At 39.8% G+C, this 20,377-nt stretch overlaps 1 protein-coding gene across 2 annotated transcripts in view; it reads left to right on the plus strand.

Moving 5' to 3' along the window:
• VPS26C (VPS26 endosomal protein sorting factor C) overlaps positions 1–20,377 on the plus strand; it is a 377,577-nt gene that overhangs the window by 163,556 nt on the left and 193,644 nt on the right. For both annotated transcript variants that reach the window (XM_044071439.1, XM_044071440.1), the window contains one exon: positions 213–293. In XM_044071439.1, the coding sequence (XP_043927374.1) occupies positions 213–293 (81 nt within the window). The remainder of the gene's footprint in view (positions 1–212; positions 294–20,377) is intronic.

Consider the following 20,377-nt stretch of genomic DNA (forward strand, 5'->3'; position numbering starts at 1 on the left):
TGAAATCTTCACTTACAGCTTGTTCCTCTAGGCCTCCATTGAAAATTGTTTATGCCTGATTGGATTTTGCAGATTAACAAACAAAATTAAATAAGTAGATTTAGCAGATTGAGGAAGTTGCACCAGAATGTTGAAGAATGAGCTTTCAAATGTAAAAGAAGGCTGTCAGGAAAACCTGTAGTAGTGTAATGGTTCTTTTCTTTATTTCACAGTATACATTAAAGTGTGATATTCGCCGATCTCTGCTGGCAAAGGATCTTACAAAGTCATGTGAATTTATCGTTCACTCACTGGTAAGTTTCATTTTGTATACTACCTCCATTGATAGCCTAATAAAGTTTAGCAAGGCATATCAGGAATGCACATCTGTAGCAAAATGATTAACTTCTAAAACAATTAACTATTCAGAAAGGATTTGAGACTGTAGCCATGTCCGTGATCAGCATTCATTGAGTTGTATATTTTACCATTGCTGTCAGTATCTGTTGTAGAGTTCCTTTTCACTGTTTTCATGCTGACGGTGAACAGCAGGATATTAGTAACAGGATGTTGGTGATTTGATTTCATCCTACTTCATGCTTTCCCTCCCCTTTCCATCATGTGTGGCATGTTGGCATTTGTACATCAAGCTGCTTTAATTTATAGTGTCTGATAGGAACAGACTGCCAAACTCTTACTGAACTTTTCTTGTATCACCCAACCCTTTTCTTAATTTGCATCACCTTACTTCAGAAACTTATTGAATTTTATATTGTACTGTTGTATGTCATTATTTTTCTGATATTTTGTTATGCTTCAAAACTATATGCTTGATATGTACAATTGTTTATCTTCACTGCATGTTTTGTAGTATAGATACTGGATTTCTTCTTCGTGCCCAAAATGGTAACCTAAACTTTGGATATATCACCTTTTCTCCTAATGACATTCAGAAAGTAATTCTTGCTTTCTCTCAGATGGCAAAAACTTTATATTGTTTTTTAGATTTTTCATGATTTTCACTTTTCTCTGATGGAATGTAGCTGTATTTTTGAGTCCAGGTTGCCAGAGTACATTGTTTCCATTGCTGTAAGCTGAACCTCGTGTGTAGTTGCCCGAACATTATTATATCATAATATAATATCTATATTATTATATTATATCTATATAATAATGTTAAAAACATTATTCCCGGTCAACAAATGTTAAATAAAATAAAATAAAAATAAACAAATAAATATCGTGTTCTGGTTTATTATTTTTTTCTGGTACTTTAACTGCTAAAACGTAATTATCTTATTTTGCAATTACACACCCAACTGCTGCTGCTTGCCCAATGAACTTGTAAGACTCTGTCAGTAAAACATTGCAGGGTTTCTGTAGCAATCTTAGAGTGCACACTAACACTAACCAGTATTTATGAATGTAAGGCCATTTACAGATACCCTCTGCATCTTTTTGTAGATCATTTTAAGTAAATCAGTGCCTTTAGGATACTTTAATGATTAAATATAAAAAGATAAGCCGCATGCCTTTACTGCAACTTGTGTTGAACTAAGATGACCTTTACTGTGTAGTGTGGGTCATAGTAAGACCTTTTTCATGGATACTCGTACCTCTAAACCTCTTAGTGCAAGAAATCTGGACAAAGCCTAAAGTAATGGGGGAACAAAATCCCAAAAATAGGGATATATTTTAAATTTTGCTCTTATAAACACTCATAAAGGTGCTAGAATAACTGAAAATATGAGGCAAAAATCTGGACAGTTGAGAGTTATGCGACTAGTCCAGAGTGGCCTTTTATTGTCGCTGAATGTGCAGGGGCATCAAACATGTTTCATACAGGAAAAACGGACAAAACTCATGGTGCCTGCCCGGGGCTGTTTTTTTGGTCCAGAATCAAACCATACACTTTATTTTTTTAAACAAGAGATATCTTAATTTAATAATCACTTATGATACAAGAAATCATTTATATTAATGAAAACAAACCATGTTGACAGATTTTTACTTGCAAACATTATACATCACCTGTAATCCATCCAGTCATTGTAGAGTCAAACATTACATAGTCCTGCATCCTTTTAAACCTCATTCCTTCTCCAAAACATTATTATGCATTTATTGCTCCCACAGTTCCCATTATTTTTGTGTGTAATTTGCTCCTACCCTTTTCTAAAGATCCAATTTCCGGTTGTTTTATCTCTTTTACTATATTCACTACTTCTAGTACAGTTGGTTTAGAGTTTGATTTCCATTTTCTAGTAACTGCTTTCTGGCCACCACCAAAATTGGGTCTATATTCAAATGGAACTTCCATCAAACTGCTGAACATCGAACCCTAGCCATTGAACGTTCATGTCATTGATGGGGAAAGTAACTAGTTGGCCACCACTTCTCTGTCTGCCCTTTTCCCTACTGTAGTGCAGTCTTGGAGTTTGTGTATATAGTTTGGGGGTGAAGCCCTCCCACCTGGGTGAGTCGGAAATACTGTGGTGGGGCACACTGGGAAGTGGTGGTCAATTAGTTACTTTCCCCATTGATTAAATGAACATTCACTGAATGAACATTCAGTGGATAGGGTTCGATGTTCAGCCATTCGATGGAAGTTCCATTTGATGTCTGAACATAGACCCACCATAATTGGACTTGGCAAGGCCTTACTATGTGTAGTCAATTCCAGTTCTGTATCATAAGTAGAACCATTTCCTTAGTTATACTAATTTGCTTACCCAATATTTCTGATAGAGTAGTCTGCAGGGATTTTTTAAAGTCTGACAGCTCATTACACTCTAAAAAAAATATGTTCCCAATTACCTCTTTCTTTTCCATCACACCTGCAACATTTGCTGTCTACCTAAAGAACATTTCTTTTGGAGTCTATTTAGGGTATAAAAATACCTATGTAAACACTTCTAAGCAAAGATCCTAAATTGTCTAGAATTTGTTGCATATTTGGGAGTAATGCACATGCCCCCCCCCCCCATTGTTTCTTTGTGAGTTGCTTATCCCGCCTCTCTTCCCAATCCTTTCTAACCTCCTCTGATTGATTCTTGTAGTTATGCAATATTTTATATGCTTTACTAATTATCCCTTTTTTTCTGTTCTAGATTCTACTAAAAACTCTACCAGTGCTGATCTTTCACTTAGGATCCCTCTATTTTGTTCTCTTTGCCTTTACTCTATCAGTCCTTGATAGGGAAGGCATCCTTTAGCCTTGCATTCCAAATAAGCTTTTGGCTTCTTCCCATTCTATTAACTTTCCTTCTCTAATTATTTGTTCCCAATACCTTGGTTCCTTTGCCAGTTTTCTCCAGTAAATTCTAGCCCCCTCATGTCTTTTGTCTGTGTCCCTAATTTCAGTTATCCCTATCAGCAGACTCTCTTTACTGCATTCCCATCTTGGCTTAGTTCTTAGAATACTTTCTGCTACTTTATTAATATAATAATCTGTTTGGTTATTGTTATTCTCCTTAAGGATCTGCATCCAAAATTCCAGTCACTCCCTGTTTCTTGAGCCCCCGTTTTGTCATCATCTCTTTCCTGGAGCTGCTTTTTGCACAAATAATAAAGACATTGACTAGCAGGATAGTTGGTCAGTACTCTGTTGTATACAGCTGTATATAGTTAATGTGCAGTGCTTTAGTATATCTCATTTTTTGGTACGACTGTTAATAAAAACTAGTCTGTTTTTAAATAATGAAGTATAAATAGGTAAAATATCAGTATCATACTTGAAGATTTATGCAGATTTACTTTGCTGCTTCCCTGGACAGCAGTGTCAAAATGTTTGGAGCAAGTGGCTGTGCAGTGGCAGCCATCAGATCAACATACAGTTAACTGTCATTGATTTGAGAGTGATAGTTTGGCTTATTCAAATTCATGATGCACAAATAAAGAACTGTCCACAGGCATAAATGGTAGCAAACAAAGACATAATTCCAAAACAAACAGAAAAATAAAAGATGCACAATTTCTGCAGAGCAAAAAAAAAAAAAAGTTGACCAGAACTTTTTTCTGTTAACAAAAGATCATTATTAAGCCATAAACGTCTTAACAGAATTTCAACCTACATTATCTCGATCACTGTTATATGATATTTATCAGAATCGAGTCCAATTACAGCAACACTCTATAGAAGTAACATAACAGCCACCTAAGGCTTACATTTAGCTCGAAACAGAGGTGCTGAATTGGGTTATACTAAACAGGTGGTAACAGGCTGCCATAATACTCTTCCTATTGCAAACTTAATATCTGTTCATGGTTGAGGTACTAGTTTGTTATACTTTATGAAAGATTCAGACGATGTACTATAACTAGATGAAAGAACAGATGTGGCCTGAGGTCATTTAACCAGCAACAAACTTCACGCTCAGCTGTAAAAATCCACTGTGAACCCCACCTTACATTCACTCTGCCATGATGTCCTTTAATCCATTATCATAGTTCCTAACCTGTAGTCCTCCTAAAAACTGCCTGTTGTAAGTAATTTGTTACCATAATCTTACCCCTAAGGTCAACCAGGTTCAAGCACCCAGTGTATAAATCAGTCAGTCATCAGTGTAAACAGTACTGGGCCATGAGCATGTAAATGCTGGCGTCATTATTTTGTTTTATGCTACTTAATTATTTCTGTAGAACTGTTATTCAACACACAGGTAATATGCACCTGGCCTGTTGTTCTGTGGCCATTTAATGCTGAAAAACCTGCATCCTGTGTTCCACCTTCACTACTATCGTCAAATCTTATGAAATGGAATTAAAATCCAGCTCCACTGGCTTAGAGAAATAAAGCTCCGACTACAACCCAGGTGAGCAAAGTTTAGCAAGCTGCTTGAGTGCCTGCTGGAGCTGGCAGGGAAAATGGAGCTGTGACGTGGCTTTGCTGTCTCACCGCTCTTATCTGAGGGAGGTATTGGAGCATGCATCTGTGGTACGCAGTCCCATGATGGAGTCCCAAGTGGAGCTCAGAGTCTACAAGAGAGTGCTGACTGCTGTGGTAGAGCTGTGCTATGGTAGGCTTGCACCTGTCACCACTGGGCTTTTAGATATTGGCAAAGGCTCTTGCCACCCCCATAGTGCCTTTTTTAGGCAAGGCTCAAAAGTCAAACCCACCCCCATAGACAGCACAAGGAACAAGAAACTAAGGGTAATGCTGCTAAACGCCAGAAGTCTTAACCTCAAGATGCATGCACTCGAAGCTCTCCTCAGTATGGAGAACATCGATATCTGTGCAGTGACAGAAACCTGGTTCATGGCTCCAGAGAGCATGCCAGCACTACCAGGCTATACCTCATATCATGCTTTTCGGCCCCAAAACCAGGACCGAACCACAAAAGGAGGGGGAGTTTCCATATTTATCAAGGATATCCCCACCTCCAGGTTAGTGGCATTGCACGAAGTATCGGAGGCCATCCATGTGCAACTAACAGTGGGCAAGACTGCTTTTCAGTTTATAGCATCCTACAGACCACCCTCTCAAAGTCAGGAATCACACTCTGCTTTCCTGAAAACATTGGAGAACATGAAGATCTCTCCGAACACCATTATATTGGGCGACTTCAACTACCCAAACATTGACTGGGAGCACTACTCAAGCCCCAGCACGTTAGCCCAAAGGTTCCTGGAAATTATAAACTCAAATGCTATGGAACAACTAGTCACCACTCCAACAAGAGGGGACAACATACTAGACCTGATCATTACCAACATGGGGACTCTATGCTCCACACCAGAAGTATATCCCTCATTGGTAAGATCAGACCATAAATTGATTTCACTGGATGTCCACATCCCTACCCCACCCCCAGCCCAGAAAACCACAGTGAAAAACTTCTCAAAAGCGAACTTCTCACTTCTCAAAACCGAAGTGGAATCCTTCAAGTCCCCAGGGCCAGTGGAAACTATGGCCCAAACTGCAGAATCCTATATAAATGCATTCTACGGACATCTCCAGGAATGCATGGATCATGCTATCCCAAACAAAACCAAGACCCAATCATCCAAAGGCAGGCGTCCAGTCTGGTGGACCCCTGCCATAAATAAACTGTACAACAGAAGGAGGAAGCTACTACATGATAGAGCAAAATCCCTAATAGGGAAGGCATCTCTGATCAGTACTAACAAAAAATTACGATCCCTCATAAAATCCTCCAAGGCCAGCTTCGAGAGAAAAATTGCACAGGATACCAAAGACAATCATAAGGCTTTTTTCAGTTATGTTAGAAACCTGGGATGCAACTCCCAGACTTGTTATGAGTTAATTCTAATCGACAAAAAATACACTGAACTCACAGACATCGCCAATATCCTGGCAGACAGGTTGAGTGCAAACTCCCCCCCCCCCCCCCAAAAGAGCAAGTATCTATCCTGGCAGAGGGCTGCCACCCAAACATCTCTGATGCTCAGGTGAAGGCTGCCCTCTCCAAAGCAAAAAACACTGCTTCCATGGGACCAGATGGCATCCCAGGTTGCGTCCTACATGAACTCCAAGAGGAACTAATCCCTCAAATAAAACAGCTATACAATCTCAGCCTCACTACAGGATATGTGCCCACAGAATGGCGTACAGCAACAGTGGTCCCACTCCACAAAGGTGGAGCCTCTACGGACCCTGGAAACTATCGCCCCATAAGCCTGACTAGCTTAGTCTGCAAGGCTATGGAGAGGATCATCATGGAGCTCATAAACAAAGACATTGGGGACCTACAGACACTAGATCCTACCCAGTTCGGCTTTGTCAAGGGCAGATCCTGCCTTTTGAACCTGGTTGACTTCTTCGAAACAGTCACCAAGGCCATAGATGAAGGGAAGGTAGTCCACACAGCCTATCTGGACCTTGCAAAGGCATTTGACACAATACCCCACTCGGGCATCATAGATAAGCTATCCAGCTTAAATATAAACCCCTATGTCACAAGATGGGTCGCAAACTGGCTCAAAGACAGAACCCTTAGAGTGAGAGTTGCTGGAGCCATGTCCGACTCGAAACCGGTCTCAAGTGGCATCCCACAGGGTTCTGTCCTGGGACCACTCTTGTTCGGTATATACTTTTCGGAGGTACAGGCAAACGTGGGAGGACTATGGCTCACCAAGTTCGCAGACGACTGCAAACAGGGCGCCATAATCAACTCTCCAGCTGACACAAACATCCTTCAAAAAGGTCTCAGAGACAGATAACTGGTGCCAGCACCATGGTTTAAAGCTAAATGCCAAAAAATGTATAGTCATACCCTTTGGCAAAAACAATGTGCCCACAAATTACCACATGGGCGGAAACCCATTAAGTACAGAGAAAGTTATTAGGGACCTGGGGACCCAAGTTGATAGCAATCTCTTCTTTGAAAACCACATTGCCAAAGTGGTTAGAAAGACCTTCTACATAGCCCACCTCATCACGAAGGGTTTTACATCTAGATCAAGAAAGGTAATCGTGCCCCTTTATTCATCCCTCATCAGGCCCATCATAGAATGCAATGCCCCTTTTGGGATGTACCTTACCCGACACCTGCAGCGATTAGAAAGACCCCAAAAGTATCTCACCAAGAGGATCAATGGTCTCAAACAGATGCCATATGCTGCTCAGTTAAAAAAACTCCAGCTCTACTCAGTTGCATACCGCCTACTTTGAGGCGATCTATGCCTGACATACAAAGCTATGTCAAATCCAGAATTAATGGACATGCTCCACCTCAGTAAATCTAAATCCCTTAGAGCCACACGCTCGAGGGACTTGAACCTCAGCACAGAAATAAATAGAACTTGTTGGAGGGACAGGTTCATAACCCAGAGGCTCCCTTCGCTCTGGAATAGAATTCCAGTTCATGTGAGGCAGAGCACCTCACTGAATCTCTTCAAGAAGAATCTCGATAGGTGGATGGGGGATCGTAGGTTTGTCCCAGGGATTACTCCCGTGTCACTGTTGGACAGAGGCACAGTAAACTAAACCTTAAAAAGGGCACAGTATACTCAAATCAAGGTGTGGCGTAAGCCATACAGAATCGGGCTAGGCTTATAATTGCCGCAGGGCAGATAGCCTAGTATGAACCTATGAACCTAAGTTAGTCTTGAGATATTACGTCACTCGTTGAAGTGAGTGACATACCCTCACACCTGCCTCTGGATCATGTTGCTGGGCATGCACTGTGGGGTTAACTAAAAATAAGAAAACCCTTAATGGCTGCCTAAATGACTGTCTTCATCATCTCTCTTCACTGATGAAGGGGGAATAAATGGACCATTTGGCCTAACTGGATGAATTGTCATTAGGTAGTGATGGAGGAAAATATAGCAAAAAAGGTGTCAGGGCCATCTTCACTATCTTATCATTTACTAACCAATTCTGGTAGTTAGCAGAGGGGATTAAAGGTCTGAGATGTAAATTAGTTGCTTCTTGTGCCCATGGGTACAGGGTTGGATTCCTTCCACGTTCATTTACCCACTGTATGATATTGAGCAAGTCACGTAACCAGACAGTGCTCCCGGGTCACCCCGGAAAAGGGACAGTCATGCCCAGTGGGCTTAACATTTTCAACAAATTAAAAAAGTCCCTTGATAGCTATACCCATGGGAGTTGTAGTTTTACTACACCTCATCTTCCTGTCTTACACTGTTACTTACAATAGATTCTGTTCGTACTCTTATCAGTAATGAGGCACCCTGCATCAAATTACCACAATCTACATCCTTCAGAAACATCACACAGCAACTCCTCATTGGTTATAACCAACAAGTGTATAATCGCACTATTAAAACAATAGCCTAGCCTGTCCATCAGAATACTAACCAGAGCCACTTGTATTTCAGTTTTCAGAATGCTAGAGACAACCACTCTCCTTAGTACATACATAGACACACACCATTGTAGAGTCATCTTGATAATAAAAATCTTAAACCCATCTGCCACCCAGGCACATCTTTTTAATCTCATCCTACAACTGTCTGCATGATTCCATTTCCTTCAAACCTCTGTTACAGTTAGTACATTAATACATTTTAAAGGGTGCACTGCAGAATATCTCCATTCATCTTGCTTTAGGTATGAAATCAAAAAAATCATAGCAAACCGTTAGACCTGTTAGGTTAAAATTAATAGGCCCCTTCAAACCCATTTTTATTAAGTTTAAAGTTTTAACAGGCCCCTTCATGTACATTCACCCATTAAATACTAATCAGTGGCCTTTTCCTTATAGCTATAAAGAATACTCATTCAATATTTTAAGATATCTTTTTTCAAGTCCCCAAGATATAGCTTCTCTAATCTCTTAAACATGTTTCCCCTGTCTACCTACACCCACTCTGCAGGCAATTGGTACTACACAGATTATTCCACATTAATCACAGTAAAGCCCCATAATTACATATTGAGTTTTAATACCATAGTGACCTATGAAGAATCAGTCCTGTCAAAAAGCATTCAAGGATACAACCATACTAAACCATATTAAATAAACAATCCTTACTTGAGCAGCAGTTAGGTACAATAACGGTATACTTTGCAAAGGATATTAGTAGACGTATTACTTTACAGTTATGACTGTTCACCAGTTACAGACAATAAAATCCCACAGATTCTTTCGACCTTTAGGTGATATGATTAACAATATTCAACCAAGGTACTTTATTCAGGCTTTCTGATAGAAATACTGTATGATTTAAATATTTAGATATCTATCTAGTTATTCAGTTACATGGTTCAAACCTTCAGATGTTCAGCTGTTAGTCATACAGTCATATCTGAACTTTTGGTGTGTTTGAAGCACTGCAGGTTGTATATCTTTGCCTCTGCCTGCATCTACCTATATACCATTAGATATTACATTAACTTATTTGCATTAACATCCTTCCATTTATTTTTGCATGCATTTTTTGACCGGTATAGAACACTGATGCAAGTGGAATATTTTCAGGCTCAGCCTTGAGTTTATAACCAGATATAAGGTAATATAAGAAGTAGGCTACTCAGTAATTTACATTAAGAACAGTAACGCTATGTAAGTAAACTTGCCATAACAGTATATACTTGAATGATTACTGCTGCAGTAATCATTCATATATGGGTATATGGGTTATATGTGCTATATGGGTTATAACCTGCCAAGAATATAACATATGGCTAGCTCCCAAAACTTCAGGGAGCACCTCTTGCATACCCAAACCATCAGCCAGCTTAAGCTGAGCAGCTTAAAAAGGCACGTTTGGGTGCCAAGGTCTTCAGAGCTTTCATGCCAACAGAGAGTTGGAAGCTGAGCCCTTAAAGGACAATGCTAGGGACAACAAAAAATAAGTGTTCACACCCTGCTTTAAATAATACACAAAAAACAAGGGGGATGGAGGGAGGGAGTGGCTACTGCAGCAGTAATCATTCAAACATCTACTGTTAGATACATTTACTTACACAACTCTACTATGTTCATCATATTGATCGCTGTTGTAGTAGCCTTGGGTATATCTGTAGAATACCCAACATTACAGTATTTGGGAGGTGGAAGGGAAAGAGTTCAGGAGGAAAATGGTCGTAGGAAAGCCTAACCTTGACCTACAGAAGGAATCAAGCTTGTAATGCTTTGTAAACATTTGTGTAGAGGAGCTAGTTGCTGCTTCTGGAATACTTCTAGAATCCAACTCTTTCCAAAAAAGCCATAGATGAAGCCAAGATCATTTGGGCCCTGACTATATCTATAATAGTTTTGTTGTGGTGAGTATGACAAAAACAATTATTTGTAATTACCAATACATCAAATGAAATAGGACTGTGGAGATTCTGAAAGTTACAGGACAGTCTGGGCACAGCCAAGGAAGTACAACTTTGTCTCGCAGTATTCTTGTTATGCAGCACCAGACATTTAAGTGCTCAGCACACTCTATTTGGCATTGAGTGCAACTCCCTCCCACAAAAGACATTTGTAAATATGTGTAAAAATATTTATACAGTTGAAAAGGTTATATAATCTGTGTTTATAGTTTTGCCACGTTCTAAGTTTAGCAAACATATGTTTGATAAGTCAAACAAATTTGACATTTTGATCTAAAAGTTTTTATGTTGTATGCTACTGCAGAATGTTATGATCTGTGTTATTTAAAGCCAACCACCCTAACCAGTAAACTTTTGAGAGAGTTACAAGGTCAAGGTTTATCTGTTTGCTTACTCACGGGGTCAGAAGTGGGGGAGAGGAAATTGATGGGGCTCAGCAGGAGACTGGGTCAGTGATTTCTTTGAATGTCAGTGGTCTGTGCAACCCCATAAAAAGAGCTAGAATTTTTGTAGTGATCAGCAGAACAAAATCTGATATAGTACTCCAAGGGACCCACTTGAATGAAACTGGTCCCAAGTCTTTAAGTAAAGATGGTTTTAAATTGGCAGAATATTCATACCGCATAGGAGGCAGAAGAAAGGGGTTAGTCCAACTTACTGCATGCTCCCTACAGTTCCTAATTCAATCCCAACAGGCACATCAGAAGAGTTAATGTGCCACTATTAATGGTAGGTAAGATCACTGTATGGTGACTCTGATTATTCTGTATTTAGCCCCAAATGTAAAATCCAATGAAATCAAGAAAGTCTTAGCTGAGGTAGTGTCCTTTTCAGGGTGGGTGGTCCTAATAATGGGGAATTGGAATTTGATTTTGACAACTCAAGATTTCTCAGGAGGTCCCTTTGTACATCAAACCTCCTAAAGTAAATTGCTGGGAAACTGGATGACATAATTAGGATGGTGTGATATAAAAATGGAACACCACACACATGGAAATGACGGGGGTTGCATGTTCTATTCTCCAAGGCACAAACAGTGGGCAAGACTTAACGGATTTGGTATTAGTAAGAAATACAAATATTTGTTTCATAGTCTGGAAACCTGTTCAGTAGGGCATATCTGATAATGCCTTATTTAAGTTGTACCTAAAGAACAGGCAGGTTCTGATGTATACTGTATACTGGAGACATAGCGTTTATGTTTTTGGAGCTGTTTTATCGAATTTCGTGCTGGTGTGGTGTTCTGTGACATTCTTACCAATAAAGCTGTGAAAAGAAGAGGAGCCGTGTTTTTTCTCCACTGGTACTACCTTGTTTGCTTGTTTGTAGACAGTATCACCTTGAACAGCTAGACAGCACACTCATTGAGGAGGCACTTAAATGATCTGATGCATATAACCCTTATTAGCTAGGATATCCTTAAGAAATAGACTGAGGGCACTCACTAGGGAACAGTTGCTCGGTTACAAATTCTCACTTGGGACACATTGCCCATTTAACAGAACTTTGAGGTCTCCAAACCCAGCCACAACAGTTAAGAGAAAACCAGAGGATTAGGCAAGGATATTTAAGAGCTGATGTGCAAAAACAGTTGAATCAGAAATTACTATTTAAGAGGAAGGCCCTGAGAACTATTTATTTTGTTCATACCCCAAAAGTGGTGAAATCCTTAGCAGTAAAATTAAGGCAACAACAAGCAGGAAGGACCATTGCTAAAATTTGGAACCATGAAGAAGGGATTTGGCAATATTCTCCCTAGTGGATTCTCCAAGTGTTTAGTCATTACTTACAGAGGCTGCATACACTTCCACAAACCGTCAGTTTTAGGGAAAAGCAAATAGCGCAATGTTTTGCCTCAGTTAACTTGCCCACATTTATAGAGATACAGAAATATAACTTGACCCAGGAAATACCTAAAGGAAGAACTAGCATGGATTGTGAACTTTCAAGCAATAAGGAAAATCCCCTGGGCTAGATAGCATTCCAGTTGAGCTGTGGAAACAATTGGTTGATGATTTAATAAGAGTTTGGTGCACACTGATGAACAAGATGCGAGAAGGAGCCCCTTCACCTGAATCCTGGAAACGAGCAGTTATAATAATCCCTAAAGAAGGACTAATCCTTCATTTCCAGAATCATAATAGATCCATTTCAATCCTGAATCACAATTAGAAAAAATTTATGGCAGTTGTGGCTCAAAGACTGGCCAGAATAATTCTAACTATTATACATGATGACCAGTGTGGGTTTATAGAGAGCAGGCAAACATTTGATTATACAATTCAAGCCCTCTTTCTCATAGAGGATGCTCAGGAAAACTCAAAACCCATTTTGTTAAGTTTGGACATACAAAAAGCATTCAGTAGGGTTAATTGGGACTTTGTTTGCCATGTTGAGAAGATAAGAATTCTCCGATTAATTTATAAAGTTATTGCAGGGAATCTGTACCAAGACAACTGTTAAGACTGTGGCAGGGTTGTCAAACACTTTTCTTCTATGGAGAGGAACAAGACAGGACTGTCCCTTGTCACCACTGCTATTTGCATTATATATTGAGGCATTACCTGAAAAGATAAGGGAACTACCTATAAGGGGCTGTAGATGGGGGGACTTGACACTAAAGCTCTCCCTCTTTGCTGATGTGCTTTTGATCATGACTGACTCCATTGGTGACCTTCCATTAGTATTCTTGTCGTTAGTGGGTTTTGGTGCTGCCTCAGGCTATAAGATGATAAATGTTACTAAAACTAAAGCTTTCTCAGTCACTTTGGATTATACCCAGGAAATTTTGGACCACTATCCATTCATCAAAAACTAGGATACCTAAGGTACTTAAGGATTTGCGTAGCAAACTTTGCCAGTGCCACAGTGGAAGCTACTTCTCAATGTACAGAGTGAAATAACCACCTATTTGAAAAATGGGATATATTGACATCAGATCTGTATCAAAAGGTCAGGCACTAAACTGGTTTATACTATCTCTATTACATAATATAGTATAGCAGGCACTAGCTTACCCCCCCCCCCATTACTGAGAGACCTGAAAAAAATATTTGTGGAGATCCCCGACCTAGATAAAATAGAACACCAAACATCAGTGGGGGATGAGAAATCCCAGAACTGAAGCTTTAGTGGTCTGCAATAATAATCTTTATTTTTTTTTAAAAAACTCCAGCTCTTCTCTCCTCATACATTGTGGATTAGAATGATAGGTATGCAAATTCTGCTGCCCAGGGGCCTGGACTGGATAGATTATTTTCTCACTAGCCCCTCCAAAAAGAACAAAATACTATCCCTTTGTCCATGGCTCTTGAGGATGGGGAATGTTTGAGCATTAAAACCTCTGAATTTAAGAAAGATTCTAGTACAAACTGGATATAGAAGGGGGCCAGGGGTGATCCCAGAAGTAGAACTGAACAAGCAAAGGTGGAAACCAATTGTACAATATTGATACCATATCCTGACTGGCAATAACTCCCTCATATGGCATGAAGCCCAAGTGAAATTCAGCCTTTCAAATAGGGCCCTCTTTGGGTACTATTCGCTAGTAGACAGGTTAAAAGCCCTCATGAGATCTTTCACTACAACATTAAGGAATTGGATATAGTTAACATTATGATCTCAGTAAGGGAAGATGGTCTCTATCAAAAGAACGAATTACCACAACATCGAATGTCAAAAACTACGAGGCCAGAACTCTAAAATTCAAAGTAATGAAACCTCACATCAGTTAATCAGAGCATCGAACAAGGCTGGTGAGGAATTGTGAGAGATTGCAATGCAGCAGAGTTTGGGGTCTTGCCCATTCCCAGCTGCAGTGCGATCTTGCAGATGGTATGTATAATTAGCAGAGAGTGTGGGACACCCACATGAGGAGTGCAGGGGGGCTTGCTGTCCTGCAAAAGCGTTTTATTTATTTATTTATTTTTGTAGTGCAGTTTTAGCCTGATGCATGCCTGTTCAGTAATCTGACTTTTTCTGATGTGAGGCTTCGTTACTTTGAATGTTCGTCATTCCAGTCTTGTTGTTTTGACGTATGATGTTGTGGTAATTTGTTCTTATTCTAGGGATCCAGGGAAGAATATCTGCCTAGCAAGGCATTGGTCTCAGTTTACCAAGCATTACTGATTGCTCGCACATGACAGCTGGAAAAATCAAGGAGCTTTAGGACAAGACTTAACCTCCCTTACTAAGTCAAGGAAATTAAAAATGTTTGATTGGAAGTGCTTACATAAGTATTTCTATATGCAAGCTAGGTGTTTGCATGGAGAGAGAAGTAACCAGATTCTTGTTTTTTTATTCAACTCCTAACTTGAGATCATATCTTGAGCAGGTTACGGAGTTATATTCACACCTTTATTGTTTCTGCTGGGGTGGCAAGATCCAGTACGTTTATCCTTCCCTCAGACCCAACTCCTGGCCTTAATAGTTTTGGTGACTAAGAGATGTTTTTCAACGAACTGGAAAATGCAAAATGCTCCTGATATAAAAGAACTTAGTTGAAATAGCATCTGAGGAGGGAAATCTATTGAAATACACAAATAAGCATAAATATGATAGGAAATGGGTTACTTCACTTTGCTGTGCATGAAGGCAAAATCCTCAGTCTGTTGTGCAACAGCCATGGATGTAACATACATTATACTTTGGATAATATTGTACAGGATCAGATGTCTATGCTTAATAAGAAATGTACTGTTATATATTGTACTCGGTGCCAGTTATTGCTGTATGCTTGTTTATTGTCTGTATCATGGATAATTTTTACAAACCAGTTCTGTTGCTTACCATAATTTCAGAATTGTACCAAAATAAATAATCTTGCGGGCAGGGGTAATGGCCTGAGACAATCATTTGGAAATATCCTGTTTTGACATAGGTTGCCCCTTCTATTTACCTTCACAAAGAAATGAACAACTGATATAAAAGATCTGAAAGGTTTAGTTCTATCAAGATAGTACCAGAGTTGTCTATGAACATTCAAGATAATGGAGTATCTTTTCTCCCTCATTTTTAGGTTCAGGAAAGAAAATGGGGAGATGGATAATTTGGCTTAAAGTTAACTTGGTTACCACTTTAGGCATAAAAAGGATTAGTTTTCAAAGAAACACTGTGTGGAAAATGAGATAAGGTTAACCTCCATTAGAGCTTGCAGCACCAATACTCTTCTTGCAAAGGTCAGAACAATCAGGAAAATAGTTTTCCATGTCAAGAACCTCAAGTCAGTCAGATTAGCTTGTTGAAATGGAACAAGTGTTAGCTTCTCTAATGCAAAATTAAGATCCCAAAAAGGATCACCAGTTTTCTTGGAGGCCTCTTATGTAAAACCCCTTTCAAAAAGATTTTTGCATAAGAATGCATTGAAAGGTGAGGATCCTTGGGAAAACCTGCTGAAATGGCTGATAATGAAGCTTGATGGAATGAGAAAGGCCATAAGATAGTAACTCTCACAAATATTGTAAAAAACAGAGAACAACTAGGCCTGAATGGGTGCAACTTATGTTATTGGCGCCAACCAGAAAACCTTTCCCATTTACTAATATATTATTTCCTAGTAGCAGGTTTTCTTGCCTCTATTAGTACCTGCTGCACATCCTCAGTAAACAGGTGCTCGAAGGGAATTAAAGCCCCGTAATCCAAGCAGTCATTTTACATTGACTGGGGTTGGGCAAAATCTCAAAAGAGATCTTGTGTGAGTACATACATTCTGTGAGGAAGCTTGTGGCAGTTAACCCTGACCATTTCCAAAAGAAGAGAGAACCACTGTTGTCTGGGGGGAATCACAAATGTGATCTTGGGGGATTCCTTCTGAATCTTCAGAAGTACACTGGTTATTAGTAGAAAGGGTGGAAAAACATGCAGGAATATTCCTATCTAAGGAAAGGAAAAGGAATTTGTAACAACTTGAAGAGGTCTGGGGGACCAAATATTATTCAGAGTATTTAGTGCCTTGATTACGATAAGTTTTTTAATATTTATCTGCTTGCATCTGTCCTTGTTTCCACACACCTTGCACTTTTATCCCTTCTGAAACTGCTCCCTAGTCAAAGTCCGAGGTTTATCTGTGGTGAGTGGATGCTTTGGAACAGGGAAGAAGGGAAGACCTGGGTTTAGGGAAATTTGCTGGTCTCCACCAAGTGATTTATGTTCTGGTATACCCCACCACTGGGTTTTGAACAGACAAATTATGTCAGTACTTGGACCAAAGAGACTTCAGATACCATTTTAAATTTATTATGTGGAGTCTTGCAGAGGTATAAGAATCAAAGATGCCATCAGACTCCAAGACCCTGAAGTACCCCTAGCAGTGACTGAAGTCTGAGTGGAAAGCCTTAGAAATATGTCTGCTTTTTTGTGGAAGAAAAGCTGTTTGAACTGAGCTGTCCATCTGACATCTCTGACACTCCAGTAACTGAAAATCTGATCTAAATACACGCACCCTTAAATGCGTGAAGTCTGTATGAATCGGAATTTGATGATCAGCAATCTTATATTACCAGGAAACCTAAATGAGGAAGAAGAGATAACAGGTTAATGTGACCTCATTTTGAATTTGGGCACTATCACAAACGGGTTTAGGAAGGAAATATCCAGAACTGGTCTCCAAGCATTCTCTTTCTTTGGCATTAAAAACATCTTTGAATAAAAAACCTTTCGCAACCTGGAAAGCAGGAACCACTTCTGTCACTTCCTGAGACAGCATGTGTCAAAGGAAAGGGATAAGTAAAGGGGTCTGGTCTAGTGGTTGAGGACCTGGCCCCTGAAAGAAGGGATTTCTTGCCACTGCCATCTCTAACCTTGATGAATAATCTTCAGAACTCATTTGTCTGAAACTGTCAGTTGCCAAAGAGAAAAGTGTAGATTCAGACTTTCTGGAAGGGAAAAGGGATTGCCAGGGTGGGAGGGGGAAACAAAGTCCCTTAAATGGTAAGTCTGACTTGTTGGACTGTCCTTGGTTTGGGGGGGTCCTGAATTTTTTTGGAAGCCCTCAAACCATATCTTAATATCTTAAGAGTCTGTTCACCCGTATTTTGCTGAGACCGTTTTTTGAAATTGGATGATGGATTAGGGAATCCCTTAGGAAAATAGGAAAACAAGGGCTGAAAAATCTTTCAACTTACTCCTTTTATCACACTTTTTGATAACCTCTGCAGCAGAGGAACCAAAAACTAAATCCCTATCCAAAGGAGAATTTAAAATCTTAATTTTTCACATCATCTGGGTGGTTCTGAGAAAGCAGCCAGGCAAACCTCCTCACAACAGTACCAATGGCCATAGCCCTGGAAGAAGAATTTTCGGTTTCTTTTTGTTTGGGGCCAACTGTATTTATTAATGGCAACAGCTTCCCCAGGGATGGGCACAACATTCTAACCAAACTGGTAAGTCTTCAAGAATGGCTCCACCTTGTCCACTGAAGGGACCTTGACAGTTGCAGAGGATGTGGCTAATCCCTGGTCTATAATGGCTGCAGGTGCTCCACCAGAGGGATCTGGGGTAAAAGATGAGTGGTTTTGAGGAATGAGCTATGGCCACAGTAATGTCACCTACTTGTGGCTGAGGCAAATTGCTATCCTGTTGTGGTGGCAAAGATAGATTTCTTTTGGCGGCTGGAAGAAGGACTGACCCATGACACTGGTAGTTTGTCCCATGGGCAAACTGAAAGTGGTGCCTCTTTCCCCAGGGAAAATGAGCAGCAAGAGCCCATAAAAATCTGAAGACTTTAAGTCACTTTTTTCACATAAAAACACAGTAAAAAATACTTTGACACTTTGTCAGCCCAAAAAATAAACACAATTTTTCCACAGAAAAAATGTTTTTCAATTAGTTTAAACAACTTTTACATTGACTAGACAAAAGTGTGCTGTCATTTAAAAGTACAGTTAAGTATTTTGATAGGCCATTAAAACACAAACTCCTAGCTCAAAAATAACTTTCCTAAACAGGAAAGTACAATAAAACATATTTATAAATATGGAAAGTTTTCCTCCCAAAGGGAACTTAGCCAGCCAGCAAAGAAACAGCACATGCTGACCATCAGTACTCTAAATCCATCAGAAGAGTGCATCAGAAGAGTGCTGTCTTCAATGGCAGGAAAGCTCTGAAGGGCTTGGCATCCAAACCTGTCTTTTCAGTGTGGCCAACTCGAGCTGGCTGACCGTTTGGATGCATGGAAGGTGCCCCAAAGCTTTGGAAGCTGATCAGCTGCTATATCCTTAGCAGGATGTAACCCATACAGCTAAGGCTACTGCACTAGTGATCAATATGATGAACCTACAGTAATGCACTTAAACATACAACAACAGTTGTAGGGTTAAAAAAATGAAAGATGGGCAATGAGTTGCCAATCCTTTCATAATAGTCCACTTGTTCATGTGGAAAGTGTTAATATATATAAAGCATTGTTGGTCATAATCTTTACATTTGCCTTTATGTAAGCTTAATAATTTCAGCATTCAAACCTTTTACTGATCTTGCACCTTTAGTTATTTGCAAGTTCTTGCATTAAAATCCAACATTATCTTTCATCCTTTGAATAAAACAATGACAATTTTTACAAGTCTACTATATTTGACAGCATTTGAGTCCAGCTACATTATTCACATTGCAACTGAATGTCTAGCCACAAAATACTAACAATATTTTCAATCTGGTACATTATTCAGACTTGAGTACATGAACACTTACTAAATCAAATAGTTAAACTGAAATGTTCTTGCATACAAAGCCCTCCTTATTGATTCAAAAGTGTACACAATAAATAAATGAAGTCCAAGCTTGACAGTATAAATTTTGCATTTCATAAATTTATCTTCAGAAGCACCAAGGAGGAGCCAACATTGCCATAGGTTCATAGGTTCATGGGTTCATACTAGGCTATCTGCCCGAGGGCATTTATAAGCCTAGCCCATAGTTTTGTGGCTTACGCCACCCCTTTAGTTTGGAGAAACTATGCCCATTATTTTGCTGTGCCTCTGTCGAGCAGTGACACTGAGGTAACCCCTGGGGTGTATCTGCGATCTCCCATCCATTGGTCAAGATTCCTCTTGAACAAGGCCAGCGAGGTGCTCTGCCTCACATAAACCGGGATTTTGTTCCACAGCATAGGGAGTCTTTGGGTGATGAATCTATCCCTCCAGCACGTCCTATTAATAACCGTGTCGAGGTTTAAGTCTCCCGCCCTTGTGGCTCTGAGGGATCTAGATTTTTTGAGATGAAGCATGTTCATCAAATCTGGGTTTGACATGGCCTTGTATGTCAGGCATAGGTCACCTCTGAGCAAGCGGTAAGCAACTGAATATAACTGGAGTTCTTTCAGTCGGGCAGCATAAGACAGATTTTTGAGACCCTTTATCCTTTTGGTGAGGAACTTTTGTGGCCTCTCCAGCTGCTGCAAGTGTTGGGTCAGATACATTCCGAATGGGGCATTGTACTCGATCATTGGTCTGATGAGTGAGGAGTATAGGGAGACTATGACTTCCCTTGATCTAGATGTGAATCCCTTCATGATAAGGTGGGCAATGTAGAAGGTCTTCCTAACTAATTTAGCAATATGAGTGTCGAATGAAAGGCTACTGTCAACCTGGGTTCCCAGGTCCCTAATAACTTCTTCTGTGTTCAGGGGATTGCCACCTATATGGTAGC

Source organism: Protopterus annectens, chromosome 5.part0, assembly GCF_019279795.1.
Source record: "Protopterus annectens isolate FY-2018-M chromosome 5.part0, PAN1.0, whole genome shotgun sequence".
NCBI lineage: Eukaryota > Metazoa > Chordata > Ceratodontiformes > Protopteridae > Protopterus > Protopterus annectens.